We start from the raw sequence: 23,388 nt of genomic DNA, 5'->3' as shown, positions 1-23,388 counted from the left end.
TTTTTGTTCCAGATTCCAGCATCTGCAGTCTCTTATCTCTCCATAACTGGTCTTGTGCATACTCTAGGCTTCATCTCACACTACTGGAAGTTTTGTCTGTCAAGCAAGAAACTCCAAGGTTGAAAAACCATCAGAGCTAAAATAGTTGCATTCTGCATTTACAACTTCATAGTTGGAGTCCTCCACATCTGTATTCCACATTCAAAGCTCTCATGAACTCTGCTAACAAAATTCCCCCACCCCCCCTTCTCCCCACTCCAGTAAATAGCCAAACTATTATACATTCCCAGGTAAAATCACTACTGGAGGCTGCAATTTTCAGATAAGACTGAGGCGCTGTCATTGCTCTCATTGGAAATAAAACATCCCATGACATAATTCAAAGAGCAGAGAAGTGCTCCTCTTGGTATCCTGGTCAAAGTTATTCCTGAACTAACATATTAAAACAGATTATCAGGTCATTATCTAACTGCTGTTCATGGAAACACACTACGGACCCAAATTACCTGCCTATTATATCAGTGCCCATGCCTTAAAAGTACTTTAAAGCACCAGAGCGTGTCATATCGTCATGGAATGCACCGTCTAAAGCTCCTTTTTACTAATGCATTGAAACGTTGTGAGTTACATTTTAAGAGTCTCATATCCCATTTACACTGAGGTGCTTCTTTCTCTAAAAATGTGGCAGCTCCTGTGAGATATTTGCTTCCTTTACAATGCGAGGGGAGTCCATGGAATAGCATAACAGAAATGAGATGACTACACATACTTTAAAGTTTGTGCCTTTGTCAGATCTTGTGTACCAGTAGCAACTTCCTATTTCAGGCTGCTGACTTTCCCCTAGTTCTCAGAGGCAAACAATGATAATTTCAGTGCTTGAATAAGCTGAGAGTTTGGACCGAGTGACCAAAATGACTGCAATAATAGTGAGCTCTGGGGTTCAATTGTATTTGTGACTGGTGCATTCCCAAGTACAAAACCAACTTGCAAGTACACCAAGTTGGTGCACTGATGCCCTAATAGCTCCTCATTTGTACATAATGTTATAACCAGATCTGATTGCTTCTAGTAATTTGTGCACTGGCATGGAATCAAACTCCAGGAGAGAAGAGAAGCAAATCAACAAATGGAACTCACCTTACTGGAGTGAGATAGAACAGCTGGTTGAGTGGTACTGTAATAACAACCTCTTGCTCAACGTCAGCAAAACTAAAGAGCTGATTGTTGACCAGGAAGGGGAAGGAGGGCGAACATGCACCCATCTACGTTGGGGGAATCAGCTGTGGAGAGAGTCAGCAGCTTTAAATTACTGGTTGTTAACATATCCTGGGCCCAGCACATAGATGCAATCATAAGGAAAGTGCACCAGTGTCTTTACTTTCTTAGGAGGTTAAGGAGGTTCAGCATGTCACCGAACACTCTAACAAACTTCTACAGATGTACTGTTGAAAGTACTCTGACTGGTTGCATCATGGTCTGGTATGGCAATTGAATGCACAGGAATGCAACAAGCTGCAGAGTAGTGGACTCTGCCTAATACATCACTGGCACTTTCCGAGTAGTATCTACAGGAGGTACGGCCTCAAGAAGGCAACATCAAACATCAAAGATCCCCACCATCCGGGCCATGCCATCTTTTTGCAGCTACCATAGGGCAGGATGTACAGAAGCCTGAAGTCCCACACCACTAGGTTCAAGAACAGCTACTTCCCTTCAACCATTCGGTTGCTGAACCATCCGGCAAAACCCTAATCACTACAGTTTAGTAACACTATGACCACTTTGATCACTTTGCACTAAAAAGAATTTCTTTTGTTCTAATTGTGTTCTTTCTTGTAAAAACTGTGTATAATTTATGTTTATGTTTTTTGTGAATCCTGCTTATATGATGCTATGCACCTGTGATGCAAGTAAGTTTTTCATTGCACCAGTGCATACATGTACTTGTGCATATGACAATAAACTCCACTTTGACTTTTGACTTTAACTTATATTTTATAGGTTATACTCTATACACATCTTAGATTCAAAGATTTAGTTTGTTTTGCAAACTTACTATTACTCAAATAAATATGAAGAAGAAATACAGGTTTCCAAACTATCCAAATACAGTTTATAAACTGCTATTAAAAATAATAACATCAGGATAGAAGGGCATTTAGCCCTCAAACTAGTTTTGACAATCAACTAAGATCAAGGCTAACATGGTTCCTTCCAACTTCCTTTGTTTTGTAACTGTAGCTATCCTTATATTTTAGCCTTAACATTTTCAATTGATTCCTAGTCTCAAGAACTTTGCAAGATATAGAGTTCCAGATATGCTTTACTTTGTTGTATTTCAATTTAATTGAAAGCAAATTATTTTAAAATAAATTTGGCATTGCAGAAGAAGAATACACTTTTTATTCTTGTCCTCGTGTGATATTTTTTAGGGGTAACAAATAAAAGAATTGTTAATTTCATGTATATGTAAAAAGCTCATTAAAATTAATCTTTCCAATGAAATAATGGGACTGAGAGTGAAACGCCACACAGAATTCATTCCTGAGGTTCCCTAAATTTATTTCAGTATTTGCGCACTCAGACAGTACAAACCTTACAGTAGTTTTCCCTAAAAAAATATTAACAACGATTCTGCAAGTTCTTTTGTTTTTTTTAAACAAGCCATGTTATTTAGGTCACAGTAACAGGGGTTTTCAATACAGTCTTAAGAATCAGTTAATGGATTTCAAAAACATTTTACATAAACTATTTCCTAAACTGAGAAAATACATTATACAGTTCAAGAAAAAAAAAGTATTGCACTTGCAAACTGCATTCATTTGTATAGTATAACCGGTTCAAGTTTGGAGAGTCTGTTGTGGACTCTTGTGATCCTTACACCACTGAGTGACAAGAAATTGAGAGGGAAAATCTTTAGAATTAAACTTGGGCTACAAACAGCTCCTGCCAGTGCTTGACATCAGAATAGTTTTATTTTAAATTTTTAATTAAAACATTTTAAAAGATTTAAAACATACTATTATTGTTGATGCTGAAACTTCCTAAATAATTGCATAAAAGTTTACAGTTTCAGTCTTCTTACAAAGGTATGTTATAAGGAAAATGTACATCCAGAGTTTTACGTTTAAAAAACCCAGCATATGTTGCCACCATTAAACAAACCAAGGAGGAGGTTCCAGTTATCCGATTCCAGTAGCAAATGCACTACAAAGCTAATGTACCTTTTATTTTTCAAGCATTTTCATGTATAAAACTACACTTTAGTACAAAAATATGTAAACAGCTTATACCTAATGCTTCAGCAACAAAAAAGCCCGAGGATTTAGGACAGGGACACTTGTCCCAGATTAGAAAATGCTACATGAAACAGGAAGTGAGTCTGGTTAAGAACTGACAGTGCTTCACAATCAGTTATATGATCACAGTTTCAGAGTTTTAATACATCCTTCCCTTGTTGCTATATGTTCAGAAATTAACAACAGTCTTCAGTACTTTATGAAAATTTCCAGTAAGTGCATAGTTTGGGTCCTAATTTTGTTCCCCCTTCAACAAGCAGTCTAACTGTGAGAGGTAATCTTTATTCAAGGAGCAAGTGCCACAAAACAGGTTGTCAGACTTGACATCTGACTAGCACTATATCATTCATCTCTTGCTTGTACAATGCAGATACATTTAAGATGGTAATCATCAAAAATAGGGAGGAATATCACAGGATTAACATTGAGCCGGTGAATAAATATACTTTATGCTACAATTCTTTTTCTATCCAAATTTATGTTGTTCCTTTTCAATTAAGTTGGTCATCATTGCAAGACATATGAAAAAAATCACAAGAGCTTGCTTCTCTTCTGTTGCCCTTCATTGATTTGAGTTTTTGAAATGGCCAACAATATTAATTCTGGAAGGCGAGAAAGTATTAATCTTCTATCCTTACTCCATTTAGCAATTAAGGAAGTGCAGTACTGTTGAAGACATAGTTCACCCTTGACCCTCCATCATTTTTTATTTCATCACTGAAATTCTATAGATGAGTCAATCACTAGTTTGCCACAGTTGCACCTACGCAAAGACCGAGATGAATGATACAACGTTTTGAAGATGACATGACTGACAACTCATTTTTCATAAACTAAGGGCTAATTTTAATTCCCACAATGTCATATATAAATGAAAAACCATATTACTGTAAATGAGTGGAATATACTCACTACAGTATATCCTTGGTCCATGGATAGTAAAAAAAAAGGCAAATCGTCTGTCACCACGCCACTTCTGCCTTTCTGTTATGTCAATGTGGGACTTCATAAATCAGTTCTTCATCACTGTCCTACAGCTCAAGGCCTAGTGGAATGTGTGTTCTCCACGAACAATGTGCGATGAGAATTCGTAGCGATCCTGGCTTCTGTAGCCACAGATGTTGCACTCAAATGGGTCTCTGAAACCATGGCAGCCCATGTGAATGGTATACATGACATGGTCTAGAAACAGCACACGACAGTGCTCACACTTGAAAGCCCTAATCTGCTCACCCTCTTCACTGAAAACCCTGTATATCTCTTTAGAAGTATGAGACAAAACTTTTGTGGCTTCCAGAGCCTTCGTTTCCTCTTTTGTGTAGGCTGGACTTTGTTTGCTCAGAGGAGTTAAGGCTGGGACTCCGGGGTATTGTTGAGCACTTCGATCATCATGGCTGCTTTCTGTATCAGTAGAATCTAGACAACTGTTACTAGGAGACATTCCTCTTTCCGTTGTTGGATTTTTTGCTCTAATAAGAGAGATTGGGCCATCCACTATATTTTCGTGGCTTTCTGCTATTTCCCTGCTGCTTGGCCTTTCAAGCCTTGTTGGATGGTATACCTGAGAATAGACTGAATTCATAACTGGAACCGCTTCTGCCATTGAGCTGGGTTGATGCTGCATTAGAGGTCTGAGGGACTCAGCCCCAAGGTATGTAATTGCATTATTGATAGCTTGATCCATCATGTGTGAATGCATGAACTCTGCCTCTTTCTCATAGTTCAAGCTCATATTAAAATTGATGTCTGGATAATTCAAACGCATGAACTTTTCACCTAGAAGAAAACATTGCAGGTAAGTATCCTTTACACACAATATAAATATGATACTCAGAAATAATTATTACTGTACAAGTCAGAGTAGAATCATAATTAAAAAGATAAATATTCAACACCACTTCCAAAATTTTAAATCACAAGCTACCCTACTGATATTTCAAATGTGGCTAACATGGATCATCTAGATGGAGGCCTAAATTCAATAGCCAAATCCAAAACCAGGTACAATTTGTACAATCTTAACTTCACCAACCAAAACTGACAAAACAACTTGCCAGTCTGGGTCCAACCAACCTATCCACAAACGAGTCTGAGGAGGAGTGAAAGGAGGGGGAGTGCAATGTCCATTGGAACTTTTATCTTGAGCAAGGCTATAAAAACAGCAAATGCAGTAAGTTACCAATGAAACTATAGTGCTGCTAAGGAGTTGAGCATTGGACAGAGAAACAAAAACTTTCTGCTCTTTCTCAAACTATCCTAGGGATTTTTTTATGTTCAAATGAATAATCTGAAGGGCCTCAGTTTAACCTCTCAACTGAAAGAAAGCAACTTTCACAATTCAGTATATTTCAGTGCAATACTTGTGAAGCAAGCCTACATAATGTAGTCCCCTCTCTATTGGGCACATATCCACCACTTTGCAATTCAGAGGCAAGAGTGCAATCACTGGGACAATAAAAAAAATGCTAAACTGTTGGTTTAACAATAACATATTAGACATTAACATTTCCGGATTACTAACTGGCATACTACCTGTTTCTTTTATTTAGCTACTTTGAATCTACAATAATCTGTGGAATGTATAAAATGGCCACATAATAGGAGAATCTAGGAGAATCTACCAAGTTTTCTTCAATATCAAGCCCCTAATTAACCTCAAGGAATGTTCAGTTAACCCAGCTCTTGATAGCTAGTACCTGAAAAGTGGTCTTTTGGGAAGGAGCCAAATTAAGCACAGCTCCATTTCAACAGCTAAACAACATAACTGTGCCCCAAATCCCACATTACCTAGCAGTAAAATGGTTGTGAATCAACTATTTCTTTATAATAGTGATGAGTGTTGATTACAGTGATAAAGTACTAATATTTGTTTAAATTCATGCATTCAACAGACAATACTGTCCAAAAAAAAAGCAATTCACAGGAAAACAGATATATTGTTTATTCCTTCCTCAAATTCCCTTTCATATGCCTTTCTTTTGGAATATGGTTATTTTTGAAAAGGCAGCATTAACAACAATACCTAATAACAAGAAAAATAGCAAACCTCACCAACAAACTTTTGAGGTGTGGAGCTTTTGCGTTTTCCCACATTGCTTGCCAGCCTCTCTATGACTGCCGGTCTCTCAAACTGCATCAGAGGAATGTGGTCTGCCACTGGATCTTGCTCTTTGTAATCATCTACTGAGTGAAGGAGCACAGAATATTCAAAAAGAGAACACATCATTCTGTGAGATTTTTCATTCTCAAATATAGCAGCCTAATATTTCCTGTTTAAATATTTTAAAAACAATGGGATTAGTTTATTAGAACTTTTACAAAAGCAATCTTCCAGTGCACGTGCTTTTCAATACTCTTAGAACAATACTAAGAGTATAAATAGTGATTTCTGCTGGAATATTGAAGGTCATCAGACATTGAGATCTTAATATTTAGGGTAACACTAAATGACAACCTTTGACCTTATATCATGTAAAATTAGAACATACCAGAATTGGGAAAAACAGTGGAAAAGATTTTTGACTAAAATTTAATATACAGTCAGACACAGCCAAAATTCTTGTGGTTTTAACATTTTATCTAACAATGGATATAAATCAACTACTGCTGACAAATTAAGAAACTTTTTTAAAATCAATTTTTGCTTCATTATATTCCTTAGACAAATATATTTTCATTTTTATCCCTGGTAGAAAAATCTTCCAGATCTAAACTAGTAAATATTATTGTTGGTCCTAAACAATTACCATACTGATACTGCTAAATTTAATTATGCAAAATTTTATTCGAACAAAAATATTTGGTCAGTGCTGTGTAGTAAATGAACGTGTTTTAATAATAAGGAACTGAAGAAATACATTTACTATATTTACAGATTTGGATTTTTTTCATTTTGTGTCCAAGTTAGAAAACCAAAGAGTGTACTATCAGTTGCAGAAGTGTTTTACTTGTTGCTTTAAAAATATTGTAGGAAACTTATAAATTAAAGGTTGCAGATGCTTCACTGATTTGAAAGATTTGGAAGAGATGACTTTTACACATTTTATGTTCCACTGAACTGTATTCTCATGCCATATTATGTTTTTGTTTCATTTTCCTACACATTAGCTTTGAAGTCTAAATAGTGGGCAAATGGAACTGGGTTTTATATCATTGCTTCAAATGTAAATATTGCATTGTGATTTAGGTGGTTACAAGTCTAATTAAAGATGAATCAGGAGCAGCGGACCTGTTCCGTAAATGTGTATCCCCCATGTCTAGTTGAAATGTTTTGTAACGGTTGGCAAGCCTGGGCAATCTAACCAAGCTTTGAACTGCCAACAACCCCTCTGCTTTTTCAATTATTGCATTCAATTTTATTTTATTGTTGACAAGAGTAATGAAAAATATTTCCAACAAAAGACTGCGTAACTTTTGTTAGTTATACATCAGAAAGAGTGGCCAAATCAGTGAGAAAAGTGCTTAATGTCACCCAACAAGGAGGGATAGAATAATCTGAAGGTGTCACCTGGACCACTGTCATACCCCCTAGAAACTCACTTTTTCTTAGGAGGTATTACAAGAGGATTTTTCTCCCCCAAGTATTGGAATGTCACAGAGAAATAGAAAAAAAATAAAAGTATACTTATTGAATGGGGGGAGGAGGCAAATATATTGGAAAAACTTTGGTTTATGATGTAAACTGTGTAAAGATGAATTGGTGCACCAATTACCATTTTTCTTGGGTAGGATGGGTGAGAGAGGGGGAGACTTTGGTACTGAATGTAATGTGAACATTGCTAAGCGAGATAACTGGAGCAATCATAGGTGCTCAGATTGGCATTCAAAATTGCTAAAAGTGTAACTCATCAATTGAGTGTTTCATAATGGAAAATGCATCTTAAACCGTCTTTAAAGAACTCTCTAAAAATGAAGAAAACCATAACTTTTTTTCCAGCTCTAATCTAATAATTTTATACAGAATTATATAAATGTTACAGTATAGAACTGTTTATACTCCACATTATCCTCTTTTCAATGCCCTTCATCTTATGGTACCAGTATGACCTTCTATTCCTTTCCCTTTGATGACATAGCTAATTTACTATGTTAAAAAATTTGAAATGCAAACCACATAGACTGTGAAAAATTTCACAATATTTTAACTATTTTGAATGAGAGGCCAGAATTGTTTTTAATTTTTTCTAAAGAAGTTTAATTTTTTTAGTATTAGGAAAACAATAAAAATAATTTGTCCATGTCTAATCCTATCCTGGAATTTGTGGCCTATAAAATATTACCAAATTTGGTCACAAAAAATACAAAATCCTTATTATAATTTAGTGAATCAGTAATTTGAAGAGAATCTGTAGACTGCTAATTTTAAATGTTTTATTAAACTATGTGGTGGAATAATATTTTTAATTGATATGCTATTTCAGGTTTTCTATTTGTACATCTGGCACAATGGAAAAAGAAACATTCAGCTTATTTCTGCAAACATATATTTTTGTCAGCTGGATAAAAGATATTAGCATAATAATTTAAATAAAAACACATTTAGGCCTTTTCCTCTAAATTTATCTCAAATTTAGAAGAAGGTGTACAGTAACAAACAATAACCAGTTACTGGAATTGGTATTTCTTTTGGAAAAAGTCTGAATAAACATTATTGTTAGAATGGAAATGGTTCGTCAGTAAGCACTACCAAGAAAATCTGAAATGATAATAGTCACTTCCTTGTATTAATATTCAATCATAAAACTACATGTAGTAGGAAAATATAGTATGTGAAGTAATTCTATGCCCACGTCAGGGTACCTCTGTTTTACTATTTCCTTTTAATTGGAGTAGTTCTGATAAAAAAAACTAATTACGTTGGTTGACTATTCTGGTTATTACAGAAAGCACAGTCAGTAATATCTAAACTGTACACACTATCAAGATAGAAAAAGATAGAGCTTCAAGGTAAAATCACTGAGGAGTTACAACAAACTGGAACTCCTTCACGTCACGCCACCCACCCTGGTGATTCATGGGCTGTGCAGCCTCCATGCTGGTGTTCTGCAGGTAATTGTGGCAGCGTTCTTTATGCTCCTCCAGCGAACTGCGCTGTTTGTAGCTTCTACCACAAAAGTTGCACTTGTGAGGTTTGCCTACTGTGGAAGGAATTATATTCAAGTTATATCATTGTATCGATCAATTTCAATAAACAGCAAAGGCACTTAAAGGGAAATTGCATACCATAAGAAGGGATTCATAGGCAACATTTTTTATTTATCAGCAATAATGTATCAAAGAAGTTGTATTGACTCAATCATTTTTGAAACTACGACATAAGCATGTGCAATGGGAGTCACCAGGGTTAAATATTATTAGATGTCATTTCTGGGAATTTTCCTGATTAATTGTGTTCATTTTATTATGTTGCATTATGGTGAACAAATGATGAAAAACTACCAAAATTTCCGTTCTCATTATAGGAAAAATAGGAGTTCCATAGGGATTTCCTATTAATTGCACAATATTATTTTGCGGTATGAATCCATTGTACATTTATTGTTCCTGGAACTATACAGAAGTTGGGTGAGAAAAGAATTAAATAAAAGAATCTGTCAAAGTCCAAATCTATTGCATTTCATTTTTTTAAGAGCAGCCAATCTAATTTATTGACACTATTGTTGAAAAAAACACTTACAGGTGATTCTCAGGAAATTCATTGGTTTCACAAAGGACAACAGTTTTCTTACACCATCTGTAAATTATTCAATATTCAGATACTTGCAAAAAGTTTGTATTCTTTTCTCAGCTATTAAGCTCAATGCTCATTTTTATCTTAGAATGAGAATATGGCTTTTGGCAGAGACACAGATTTATGGTCACCAAATAAACTAACTTCAAACCTTATTTTGAAATATTCTGCAATTTTTACTGCTATTTTATGAAGGATTTATAATTAGAATGTAATTTATAACTTAATATTCATAATATTTGTCTGTCATTAAGCTTGCTTATGTTAACTGAGTATATTAAAACCGCTGTTTATTGCTTGGAAAGTTTTTTTAAACCAATATCCTTGTGAGTTTCCATTATTCCAACCATTTTCCCTACAAAAGAAATCAGGGATCTTCGTGATTATTTATTGGTGTTGGGGTAAATCCAATTTCTTGAATGCTCCTACCATCTTTATATAGATTGGTTCTCCCAGATTTTCTTGATTGGAAGTATGAAAGATTTTCAGTTCTCACAATTGTTTAAAGCATCTGTTTTTCATGAATATATTTTAAATAATGTATTGGTTTATTTTTCATTTGTCAGTAAGAATTTGTATTATCGCTGCTTTATAAATAGGGAGGGAGTAACATCTAACATGATTATTGTAACATCCTGCATTAGCCCTTAGGGTGATCTTTTCAACATAGGGTTAAATAGTAGAAATGTCCACCCTGATTCCTATTACATAAATCTTTTAAATTTGGGTATATTTGTTTTTCCATTAATAGATGTAAGTGAACTTTCAGTATTGCTCTGCCTTTAGTATCTTAGTATCTTTAGTTAACAAGAATCTATCAATATCACTGTGCAGAATAAGACACACCTCTAAACATTTTTACTCCCTGTTCCATCTAAAAATAGAGAAAAAAAACACATTCAACGTAAGATTTCTTATATTTATGTGCATGATCCAGTCTAACACGTTGAAAGTAGCAAACCCACATTCATTATTATTTTCTGTAAGAAATGAAAGAGTTAACATTTGCAAATGGTAACATCCTGAGCTAACAGACTTTGAATATCAGCTCAATGCTTTACAAAAGATGCACAGCCCAGGAGATTCTGAGCCAAAATGAATGTAAAAATTAAAAGCCATTTGCTTCTTTGAACTGTGCTTGCAAAATTAAATATGATGAATATCATAAGCCACAAATGAATGTCAAATTCTAAAGAATATGTTTGCTCACAAAACAAAGGATATTGTACAAAAATAAACATTAACATCAAAAACCTGCTGAAATTAATGAACATTAGGAAAGAGCTGCATAATATATTAACCTTACGTTTATTGGAACTATGTCAAGAAGCAAATATTCAAACCTGATTATACAGAAAATTTACAGTAAGAGCATTTATAAAAAATAAAATGGATTTACTATACAAGGAACATTTTAAGTTATAATATAATGCTGTCTACACGTGTATAAATACATAACTACGTATTGACTATCTCTCAAATTATAATGAAAGCTCAAACTTACATAGTGGAAGTTGGATAGCTAACTTGACAAGTTTATGTTAGTAAGTCTATATTATTCAACAATTATTGATTGTGCCAATTGGGTTCAGATCAAAAATGCAAATGTTTTAAGTCCTCATGGATTGATGGATACGCTTTTCAGAACCTTAAAGCCATGCATAAAATTTATTTTCATTCTTTTATTAAGCTACAAATATCTCAAGTCACTAATGGAGAGAGACAACTGATTGGGAGAAGGAGTGCAGCATTGATTGCTAAGGTGGTTAAAGTGAAAGGTGGTTGGGAAGATCAAAAGGGTTTACTTTGGAGATCATGCAGGCGGGGGTTTTGGTTCAGGGAAATGATAATTTGTGGTTGGAGAAAGGGGTTGCGATTGACCAAGGAGTTCCAACCTGGAATCAACGCCCAAGTCTCATTGGGAGATCACTGGAAGTTAGGTGGACCTAATGACATCAGCAACAGGGTAGAAGTTGCTCGGGAGTGATAATTAATTATAAAATCTTAAGAAACCACTAATCTGGAAAAAGAAGATTGTCTCAGACTCCCTGAATGGTTATGGCAAGTTTTATTTAGCCATTGGCTTTTATATTTCCTTAGCTAGAGAAGGGCTATGTGTTAAAAATTATGAATGTTTCTAATTGTCCGTGAGAAGGTGGTAGTGAGATGTCTCTGTCCTTCTGGTGAAGGTACTCCCACCATTCAGTTGGGAAAGGAGTTCCAGGATTTAGAACAACAAAAAATAACATACTCTCAAGTTAGGATGCTGTATGACTTGCAAGTTCACTTTCCAAGTGCCAGTTTCTGCTGCATAAACAGGTGGGGCATATGTATCCCCTTTGTATTACTGCAGTTGTTAATAAACAAGCAATACTTAATGCATGGGGTCTTGTAATTGCATAGTTTGTGGTTAGCTCTTTTAACACCAGGATCAACAATGGACTGAGTATGTTAAACAGTTTAAATTTAACAGTTAAATTGCAAACTGTAAGGAACAAAGTCATTAACTGCAGTAATAATTCTAGAATAGATATTATTAAAATATTATAACATTAATAAAATAGCGGTTAGCTCCTACCCAATAACCTGTATCTGTATACAACTTTATGTAATACACAGGAAGGAATGTTGATTGCCTCTCAAATTACACTCTGTGATCCTGAAATATTGTTTAAATCACCCAAGATTTACCAGTTGAAACTGTTTCGTTTTGTCATTTGCTTTGTCAGTGGATTTTGTGGAAATGCTAACACTTAACTGCATAACAGTGAGTGACTTTGGAACTTCCATACAAAGTTGCAGTCAGCATTTGCTGTTACATTGGTTAACATAATTGGACACCTACTATGGCAGTACTGAATGTAGTGCTTCCCTGCCACAAATGGTGCCAGCTCAGGGAGGATTTCACCAATCATTCGTAAAGCATTGCCTCCTCCCAGCCCCTTAATCTGCAAGAGTGTATGCCTCAACATCAATTCATGGGACACCATTGGTAACTAGTTCCATGCAGAACTACAGCTATTAAAATAGCAGACTTGGGCTCACATAGTGACATTTGCAATCACAGGACACCACGGAGCACCTTGCAGTCAAGTCAGGAACTTTAAATATAGAAAATATTGCACAATCTTAGTTATAGCCTTCTGCCAATGGGAATGCAAGTATCTCTTTTTCCAACCTGGAATCAATGCCCAAGTCTCACTGGAGACACGTCTGGATTGCTGTAGAGGTATATCCATAAAGTTGAGACACAAGACACTGCAGATTCTGGAATCTGGAGCAACAAACAAGAAGCTGGAGGAACTCAGCGGGTCAAGCAGCATCTGTTAAGGGAAATGGACTATCGACAGAAGGGTCTCAACTCGCATGACGCACTGAGTAACTGCAGCTTCTTGTCTGTATGTACATAAAACAATCAATTATAACATTCTATACTTTTCCAGCACTTTTAAAGATAAAAATTCTATTTTGCCTCTCCTATTGAACCTACATTATTAATTAATGAATGTTTCCACATTAAAAGAATAAATATCAAATGGTTTCAGCCAATCAGGAAATATATAATGAAGTTTTTGTTTAATTGTGCCATCAAAGCAATTGGTTGGGTTTTACAGTTTTTGAGCACTCTTGATGTCAGCTGAAATCATAGAGTAGCACACAAAACTCACCACCATTACTTTTAAAAAGTTGTGAAAAAAATTTACTGAACGGACATCAAATAAAACATAGAAAAGATTTTATGCTAATCACATGATAGTGAATCAAAAATGTATTGTGAAATGTATAAATGTATTTTCCATTCATTTCACTCAGTTTTCCCACCACTGCTACATTTCACTCTGTTCTGAGAAGGTACACAAACATATAGTTCACACAAGAGATTCTGCAGATGCTGGAATCTACAGCAACACACACAAAATGCTGGAGGAGCTCAGGAGGTCAGGCAGCGTCTATGGAGAGAAATAAACAGTCGACGTTTTGGGTCGAGACCATTCATCAAGACTCATGTAGTTTCCAGGTTTTAACAAAACTGATTTTTAACTCAGACAATATGGGTTGTGCCAAAATGACTTGGGGTGACTCAAGAAAAACTATTTAGCCTTGCTTTGATGAACCACGTAGCTTCTTTACTACTCCTCAAACACTACAAAATCAGGACTGAAAATTCGGATTTTGAGAACATTGATGCCACAATGACATGATTATTCAGTGGCATGAAGGAATTGGTAGCACATTGCCACCAAACTTCATCCAAAGAAAGGTGCACAGCAACACTAGAGAACAAAAATCTACTGCAGTCAGGAGCACTAAGAATCATTGAAAGGAGCACTCCGAAGATCTCCAGCCACTTATTTGTATACAAAAATCTCAGAGAAAGCAAATATCAATGTAAAAAGCCAATCAGTAATTTCCTAAATTATTATACTAAATAGTACACTAGCTGGTATCCTTATGTTTTCTGGGAAATTTTAGTCTTAGACAGGAGAAAATGTTGCTTGAATATTCATACAACTCCCAGAACTCCAGGCAATATCAGTGAGCCATCAAAACTGATTTACTGTGTCCATGTTTATTCGGAGGACTTTTTTGTTAACATGCTAAAAAAAAGCAGGAATAAACTTACTGCTCTATCAGTTTGTCCCTTGCAACAGTGAACATCTCAACTACATGGTTACACCCAACAGCTTGCTTATCTAGAGAAACAAAGGACTGCAGATGCTGGAATCTAGATGAAAAATACAATGATGCTGGAGGAACTCAGCAGGCCAGGCAGCATCTGTGGAGAAAAACAGGCGGTCAACGTTTCAAGTCAGGACCCTTCTTCAGGACACCTCTTCACTCCTGAAGAAGGGTTCCGACCCAAAACATTGACTGCGAGATTTTCTCCACGGATGCTGCTTGGCCTGCTAAGTTCCACCAGCATCATCGTGTTTTTCAGCTTACTTATCAACTTGACCATTATCAGTTATGTAATCTCCAAGGGATGGCATCAAACCTGAAAAAAAGTAGCAAGGCCAAAAGGGGGAAGAAAAACCTGAAAATTTATCTTTAACCCATTGGTAGAGATTCAATTGATCATATAGACAGTACTTTTAAAATATGATATCTTCTTCCCAATCAACAAGTGGTTGAGTGTTCTCATGGAGGCCTGCAAATAAGTTAGCAACCATGACATTCACTATTATCTATTTCTGTAAATGCAATCACTATATGGTTTTATATACTGCCTTTAATGTGGAACAAACAATCTTACATCTGAACATTACAAAAGTACAATCTTTTTCAGCCACTTCATAACCTACAGAACTGGAGTGGGAGCATATCATCCTTGACCGCAAGGTACTACCTAAGAGCAAAATAGTTGTTGCGTTTACTGTAATAGGATGTTATAGGGGCTGCATAGTGGTGCACCAGATGGTGCTGTTACCTCACAGCTCCAGTGACCCAGGTTTGATCCTAACCTCTGGCACTATCTGTATGGAGTTTGTATGTACTCCCTGTGGCCACCTGGGTTTCCCTCAGCTGCTCCAGTTTCCTCCCACGTCCCAAAGACATACTGGTTGGTAGGGTAACTAGCCACTGTAAATTATCCCTAGAGTAGATAGACAGTAGGAAAATCAGAGGAGATTTTTTTAATGAGCAACAGGGAGAGATTAGGCTACAGGGAAATATGGGGTAATGGGATTGATGGGATTATTCAGACTCAATGAACTGAACCTTGTATATCATCAGGAAATAGGAGAAAAATATCAAATATATGCTTCGAAAACCTCATTGGTTGTTAAGTACTTTTGAATGTTATAATGTGAAAGATTCATCTTAAATAGTTAATCTGTTTATAAATTCAATCCCATACAGAGGAACTAAAAAGATTCATGGGGGAAATAGCATAGCATACATTAGGACATCACATATTGATCATTAGTTTGTTACCAGTTATCCACTTATGACTGGGTTTGATTAAAATGGTTTTATATTCGTGTTTAAGCCACTTGCCCACTGATGTGAAACTAAATCATTGTTCTCATTTCACATTTAACGAGGCATAGATGTGCTTAATGTCCAATTAGCTACAATACTTAACAACACCATAGACTGTCCAAAAATTTAATGAATTCAACAGTACTCTCAACATTGGGCCCTAAATGGTGGGAACAGAAGCTGCCTGACCTACTAAGTGTTTCCAGCCTTTTTTGTTTTTATTTCAGATTTTCGATGTGTAGTTTTTTTTTCCATGTATTTATTGATTCTCAAAAGAAGACTACTTCACACAGCTACTCAATTCCTTTCTTAAGAAATAATGAATCCTGCAAATTATAGTTAGGTACAGAATCTATTTGCCATGAAGATTTAGTAAAATAAGAGTTTACAAGCTTGATCTATGGCAAAATGCAGGTTAGCAGAGCTGCCACCATTTAAAGTGGCAGATGGGGTGTTAATCAACCTGTCTGTCTTGTCCTAGAGAGCTGAGATTTGGGTGTTGTCGGAGCTGTGCTCATCCAGGCACATAACAAAGTATTCCATCACTATTGAGCTGTAGAGGGTGGAAAGGCTTTGGAGTGTCAGGAGATGAGTCATTTGTCACAAGATACTCAGCCTTTGATTAGGCCTTGAAGGCACAGCATTATGTGGTGGATCTAGTCAAGTTTCTGGTCAGTGGTGATCCCCAAGATGTTGGCAGTGGGATATTCAGAATGAAAGTCAAGGATAGATGATTCCACCCACTCTTAGTGGAGATAGTCACTGCCCAGCATTTGTATAGTGTGAATGTTACTTGCCACTTATTAGTCCAAAACTGAATATTGCTTAAGTCTTGCTACATGAGGAGTTGCAAATGGAATTGAACAATGTGTAATTATCAGTGAACATTCTCACTACTGATCTTATGATGGAAGCAAGACCATTGTCCAAGCAGCTACAGATGGTTGGACCTAGGATATTGCCATAAGGTACTCCTGTAGAAATGCCATGGGAGTGGGATGATTGATTACATACCTCTTACTTTCTTGAATGTCACAAGATCAGCAAGGAATGTTTTAATGTTTCTGTAAATTGATGGGAGAAATATTCATCCTGAACATCGAAATCAAACACAGATTGAGTTGAGGTCACTCTGCAGGGATGACCTTGAGCTCCCCATTGCCTACCCTTTTAATTCTCCATCCACTCTTACTCTGACCTATAGTGTGAATGTTACTTGCCACTTATTAGTCCAAAACTGAATATTGCTTAAGTCTTGCTACATGAGGTCTGTGGCCCCTGCAGTGTTACAAAAAGACCAAATCCAAGCTTGGGAAATACGACTTCATCTTACGTCTGGGCACACTGCAGCCTTCTGGACTCAATATCGAATTCTACAGCTTCAAGCAACTTGATTTCTCTGTCTGTATCGGTCATCCATCTGTGATACCTGTTTTGCTTGTTTGTTTCATTTTCTTTCTTTGTTTTCTTTTTTTAAAGTCTGGAAGTGGAGGACATGCCCAGCCAGGCACATCTTCCTGCTCTGTATTTTGCAATCCCTACACTTCTTTGTCTATGTTCACCTACCCTAACTGCTCCATTCACTTACTGACCAGATAACCTTGTTTGCAGGTTACCCCCATGGTCACCCCAGTTTTACCCTATCAGAGACATTCCCTTCCTGCAGCTTAATGATCTTATTTTCTCTCCTTTCCAGTTCTGATGAAGGGTCTTCAACTAGAAGTGTTAACTCTGTTTCTCTTCCCACAGGTGCAGCCTGACCTGCTGAGGATTTTCAGCATTTTCTGTTTTTATTTTAGATGTTCAGCATCTGCAGTTTTTTTTGATTTCCATTGAAACCTATTTATACCTACAGCTTAATTCCATGAAATCAATGGTTACATTGATTCAATTTTTTAACGTTTTTCGTAAGGATTCATGGTATGCATCCAACTAGATCTAGAATTCGTAAACCTTAGTGCTTACTCTTTAATGCAGAAAACTCATTAAAGTAGCATGGAAGTGCCATCTGCTGTCCTATAGAATGCCCGAATGGTTCCCAAAAGTTTTCAGAAATAGCCAGGTGCAAATAAATTGAATCAAGCATAATATTGGCGTACTTTTTTTTAAGATGGAACTGTTCTTTTGAAAAGAGGAACTCTGACATTAAAAATTACAGAGTTGCTGTTTGGCAGGTGCAAAGCTATCCAACGGTCTCATTACCACAGTTTATTACAATTAGAAATACTGTTCCATAAACATGTAGATTGGTTGTTGTTAATTCTCAAGATGCCTTTTTAACATTTGTAAATTTGCAAATGTAATTTATGCATAGACAAAATGTAGAAACTGGCAATATTTATGGGACATCTAGTTTCTTGGTTGATAATAATACAGGTCAAATATAGAACTGATCCAGCATTCTATATCATTCTGGTTTATTGTCGCTTGCATTCATTGAAGATCAACTGATAACTGTTTCATGGCTGGAACTGAAAACAAACATACTCTTAGCTTTGTTGTAAATCAACACCTGTGCTTCTGCCTATGCATTCTGGTTTCTTCAAATCATGCACCATTAACTAGGGCTATATGGATTGGAATCATGGTCAGTTTAGTATGATTTAACCTCAAACTTGCTGCCCAGACAGAATACATGCATAAACAAAATGCTAATTTTAGATACGAAGTTAACAGCCTACATATATCTTTTCCCTTGAAAATAACTTGGATGTTTGTCTTTAAACAGATCAGCTGAGGTCAGGGGAGTTTTGTGTGAGAAATTTTCATTTAAACGTGACAGAACCAAGTTGGTTTGGTAAGATTTTCAGACATTTAGAAGAGACAAATGGTATTCTATATTCTTTGTTAAAGTAGACTAAGGCATGCAATACTGCTTTCTTCAGACAATGCATTTGCAACAACTGAAACTCAAATTATGCAGATGTCATCACACACCAGCTGCAAAGGGTGACCTAGTATTCAATGTTTACTTTATGCTAAGGAAAAGAAGAAACCAAATTCAATGCTCAGTATGAACTTAACGGTATATATTTTGTTATAAAAATGATGCATGTAAACTGTAGCTTCTTCTTGGGATTTAATGTTTATTGCATAACCTAAAACGTCAATGATTAAATTTTGCTGGTGCCTATCAGTTTCTAACAAACTGGGGGGAAAAAGCAAACCTGAGATATGTCATAATCATTAATTAGTTATGTGTTGCACGAAAAAATAGTCATGAACAGGACTATTTACAACCTGAACAGATCAGCAGCAATTGGTCATGGCATCATAGGGACGAGAAACGGGTAAGGGTGTGGCAGGTAGCAGCATCTGTGGAGGTAGGGGAGAGCCAAGGAGCCCATTTATGATCACTATCCAGCATATCCAGCAAGAACAGGAAAAGTCATGGCTTTGATAGCCTGCTTGTTTCATTTTCTTCCTTTCTTTCCAGAGAAACGGCACACCAACAATTATCTTTCATTAAGATAAAACACATGGGCAGTTATTCTTAGAATCCCATTGCAATTTGATCTTCATTTACAGGAAAGCAGGGATAAGGGTATAATGATAGCAAATAATTATGCAACATTTCAAAAAGAAAAAGTCCAACATATTTCATTATTCCCCTAATTATAATACTCAAAACGTAGGAGGACATGGCACATCCTCTGAGAATTGTAGAACTCTGCGGTACTATTTATTCAGTTGGCATTTACAACCAGTGCTGTTTTGCAACATGTACACAAATCAAAGTATTTGCTTCACCTTATTGCAGCATGAGGTGGGAATTAGCTTCAAAAATGTTATTAAGAATTCAATTGCTCACCTTTGTGATGGATGAAACGAGGAGGAAAATATTATGTCTTGCTAATGATGGGTAAACCCTATGTATCAGAAAGTTGTGCAACCAAATGCCAGTTTGGGTAATCTCCTGGGATAGAGAAATTGCAGGGTTATGCAGCTCTCACACTTGGATTAGGCAGAAGAAAATCAGCTATCCTGTGCCTCCTGCAAAAAGGGTACAATTGAGGACTGAAATTGGCTGCAATATTCCCTGTAAATGAATGACCATGAAGAGTTATTGTCAAGGCTCCGGGCTCATATACCAAGGCCAAAGGAGAAGCAATAACACCTACAAAGGAAAATACAATCAAAATGAAAAGCCCCATTTGAGTTTTATAGCTAGACTTCAGACATAATCTAAAAGATATTAATACAAAACTGACAAAAGCATTAATGCCAAAAAATCTCCACAGCAAATGCATGTCTGTGGAGAGAGAAACAGTGTTAACAGTTCAGGTGAAAGGTCTTTCATCAGAACTGGGGAAGTTAGTAGGAAAATTCTGAGGTGAGGTGAGGTGAAAGTGACATCAAGATAGCATTTGAACAACTGTGGCACCAAGAAGCACTAGTAAAACTGAACTCAATCGGAATTATGAGCAAAACTCTCCAAGTGGATGGAGTTATCCCACACAAAGGAAGATTGTCATGGTCACCAGAAGTCAATTATCCCAAACCCCACTAGATTAACTGGAAAAGTGGGCCAAGGAATGGTAGATGGAACTTAACTCAGATGTGCAAAATGTTGTATTTTGGGAAGTTAAACCTGGGCAGGACTTGCACAATAAATGGCAGGGCCCTGGAGAGTGTACATTAAAAAAACACAGATGTCCTCCATTTGAATCCAAAAAGCACTTCCTGCTTGAGTCCTAAACTTTATTTATTAAAGCATTCACACAATCAATTTAGGAAAATAAATTGTACTGCTATTTTGAAAGCATGAGGGATGCACTTAGCCAACAAGAAGGCATAGACAGAAGGCCTGAATGCCTCTACTGAGCTGCATGGGATATATGATCGCTAATAGCTAGCCTGCTGTGAAAATAGAGGCTTGCACATCTGTATAGTTATTTACCACTTTACTCACAGCAGTGGAAGGTGGGCTTGAGGGTGGTGAAGTTTAATGCATAGATCTATATCGATATCTTCCATGAATGATAACATACAGCAACAGCTGCCTGCATTGAAATCAGTTATTTAGCATTATTTCCAAATTGGGGGTGCAGTAAGGTTATAAAAGGGGCCTCAATAATAAAAACAATGATTTACATTCAGTAGTTCTAGTCAGAGTGAAGATTGAGGGGACAAAAAATAGCTCTGAAGTTGTAATAACACCTGTGGCCTCTGGATGGAATTCTCAGATACACAATGCTATGGATATATTTAATAGTTCCAATGAATACTCCCACAGTTGCTGAAGATTCAAGTTCCAAAATACACTGAATGTCTTCAATTTGGTTGGATTAAAGTTAGATGCTACCATGACGGAAGGGTTCTGAGACACCATCGGCATCCACATTTTTAAGTAAATAAAAATGTTTAAATAAATGTGTTAATTTAATAAATTTTAAATATATGGTCATTAGAACCATTTAGAAACAATAGAAACGGCCTCCAACAGCGCAAGCTATCCTCAGGTCATAAAAGGTGGGGCCAGACAGGGCCTCAGTTTGCACCATATGATGCTTAGCCACCAGCCATGAATCACTCCACCCCATGGTAAAGTCTTAGCTGTGAAGACTTCAGGACGTTGGGAGCTGTGTGTTTGCAAAATATGAGCATAATCATGGGCACCTGGCAGGAGGTGACCACAATGCATGGGCCATGTTGAGCTCAATCCAACACATTATCTGCAACATTAGCTTTCTATTTTCCATCAATTTTGCCAAAATACATGCTGTTGTTTTTATATCCTATGAAGGGATCTAACAAAGTGCTTCTATTTGGAGCAAGAAATTTGCTGAAAACTCACAACTTACTAATGGCACAGCAGCATCTGTGGGACCTCTCCACTCTCTGTCCTGATGCAGGGTTTCGGCCTGAAACCAACAACTCCTTTCCCCCACAGATGCTGCTCAAGCCACTGAGTTCCTCCAGCAGATTGTTTGTTCCTCTATTTTCCAGCATCTCCATTTGAAATGTATGTTCACAGGTTGAACTGATCAACTTTGTGACAAAGGTGTCTGTGGAACAGTGCAAATGTCCCAGGAAATTACTTATTGGGATACATGATAGCATAGGTCACTCACTTCATTCTCCAAAATGCAACAGTTGTGAGCTTTCAGCAAATTTGTTGCTCCAAATAGAAACACTTTGTTAGATCCCTTCATAGGATATAAAAATAAAAGGAAAGAGAGGATATCAGGTCAAAGCTACTGGTTAAGCATGTTGAGTACAATTGGAAATAAGCTTTCAAACTTTAAAAATTAGTATTTAAAGCAAACCTGCCAGGGTGATTTGCAAAGGTCATCTCAGTTAAGTCTTGAAAAAGCACTAGTAAAACAAAAAATATCAAACAAAATAATTCCAGAATTGAAGGGGGTTAAGTGTTGTGTTTTGGCGAAATTGATGGAAAATAGAAAGCTAAAGTTGCAGATAATGTGCTGGATTGAGCTCAACATGGCCCATGCCTTGTGTTCACCTCCTGCAGGGTGCCCACAATTATGCCTATCTTTTGCAACCACACAGTTCCTAATGTCCTGAAGTCTTTACAGCTAAGACGATCAGAGCTATCTTTTGTCCCCTCAATCTTCACTCTGATTATAACTATTGAATGTAAATTATTGTATGTAAATCATTACCCCAGTAGATTGTTTGTTGTTCCATTTCAAATGCATATGTTTGAGAAATATCACAATAGGTTTTTATTTTGGCCATTGGTTGCATCATTTCTGATCAACTATTATCCAAGCTGCAAAGTATCCAATAAGTGTTCTGACAAATAGCTACTGGATCATCAAGGAACATATGTTGTAGCACTGGTTGCGAATACTGGCTTTACAACAAATACGGCAGCATAATTTTGTTTTTCTGCTTTCCGATACTGACAACATCTGCACTGTATTTCCAAGGGTTCATGCTCCTATTTCAAATTTCCAGCATTAGAATTGTTACAACAAACTAATTTTGATTTATTTATGAAGCAGCAGAAGGAAGTTTAACTTTAAAATTAACAACCAATTTAACAAAGTCTTAATATTTTAAAGATTTTCCCTGATTCATAGGGATCCTTGGTGAAATGTTAATGAATTATTTCCAGATGTCTAAAAATAATTCTCCATACAAATTATAGACAAGTAGAAGGACAAGGGAACCAAAATTGTATCTCCTTGGGATTTTATTGGTTTCATTTGTCTGATTTATATCTATTTATTTGGCAAAGTGCAATTTAACTCAACAAAACAATGATAGGAAATATTTAAAACATACAACCAATATGCAGTTTTAAATATTTAAAAAAATATTTTGTTTAATGCTAATTGTTAGTTTTTCTTTATACTTTAAATAAAGATTTTTCATTCTGCAACATCTAACAAAATCACAATAGCAGAC

General features: G+C 36.3%; 1 protein-coding gene across 10 annotated transcripts in view; it reads right to left on the bottom strand.

The window, feature by feature from the left end:
- Positions 1–2,549: 2,549 nt before the first annotated feature.
- Positions 2,550–23,388, bottom strand: part of ikzf2 (IKAROS family zinc finger 2) — a 158,154-nt gene continuing 137,315 nt past the window's right edge. For 8 of the 10 annotated variants that reach the window (XM_052025338.1, XM_052025305.1, XM_052025359.1 and 5 more), the window contains 3 exons: positions 9,302–9,436; positions 6,351–6,482; positions 2,550–5,075 (listed from right to left, as the gene is read on the bottom strand). In XM_052025338.1, the coding sequence (XP_051881298.1) occupies positions 4,345–5,075; positions 6,351–6,482; positions 9,302–9,436 (998 nt within the window). In that variant the 3' untranslated portion in view covers positions 2,550–4,344. The remainder of the gene's footprint in view (positions 5,076–6,350; positions 6,483–9,301; positions 9,437–23,388) is intronic. The other 2 variants (XM_052025368.1, XM_052025313.1) reach the window with 1 other exon arrangement.

The sequence above is a fragment of the Pristis pectinata genome, chromosome 1 (assembly GCF_009764475.1).
Source record: "Pristis pectinata isolate sPriPec2 chromosome 1, sPriPec2.1.pri, whole genome shotgun sequence".
NCBI lineage: Eukaryota > Metazoa > Chordata > Chondrichthyes > Rhinopristiformes > Pristidae > Pristis > Pristis pectinata.
This window is presented reverse-complemented; position numbering and strand designations above follow the sequence as displayed.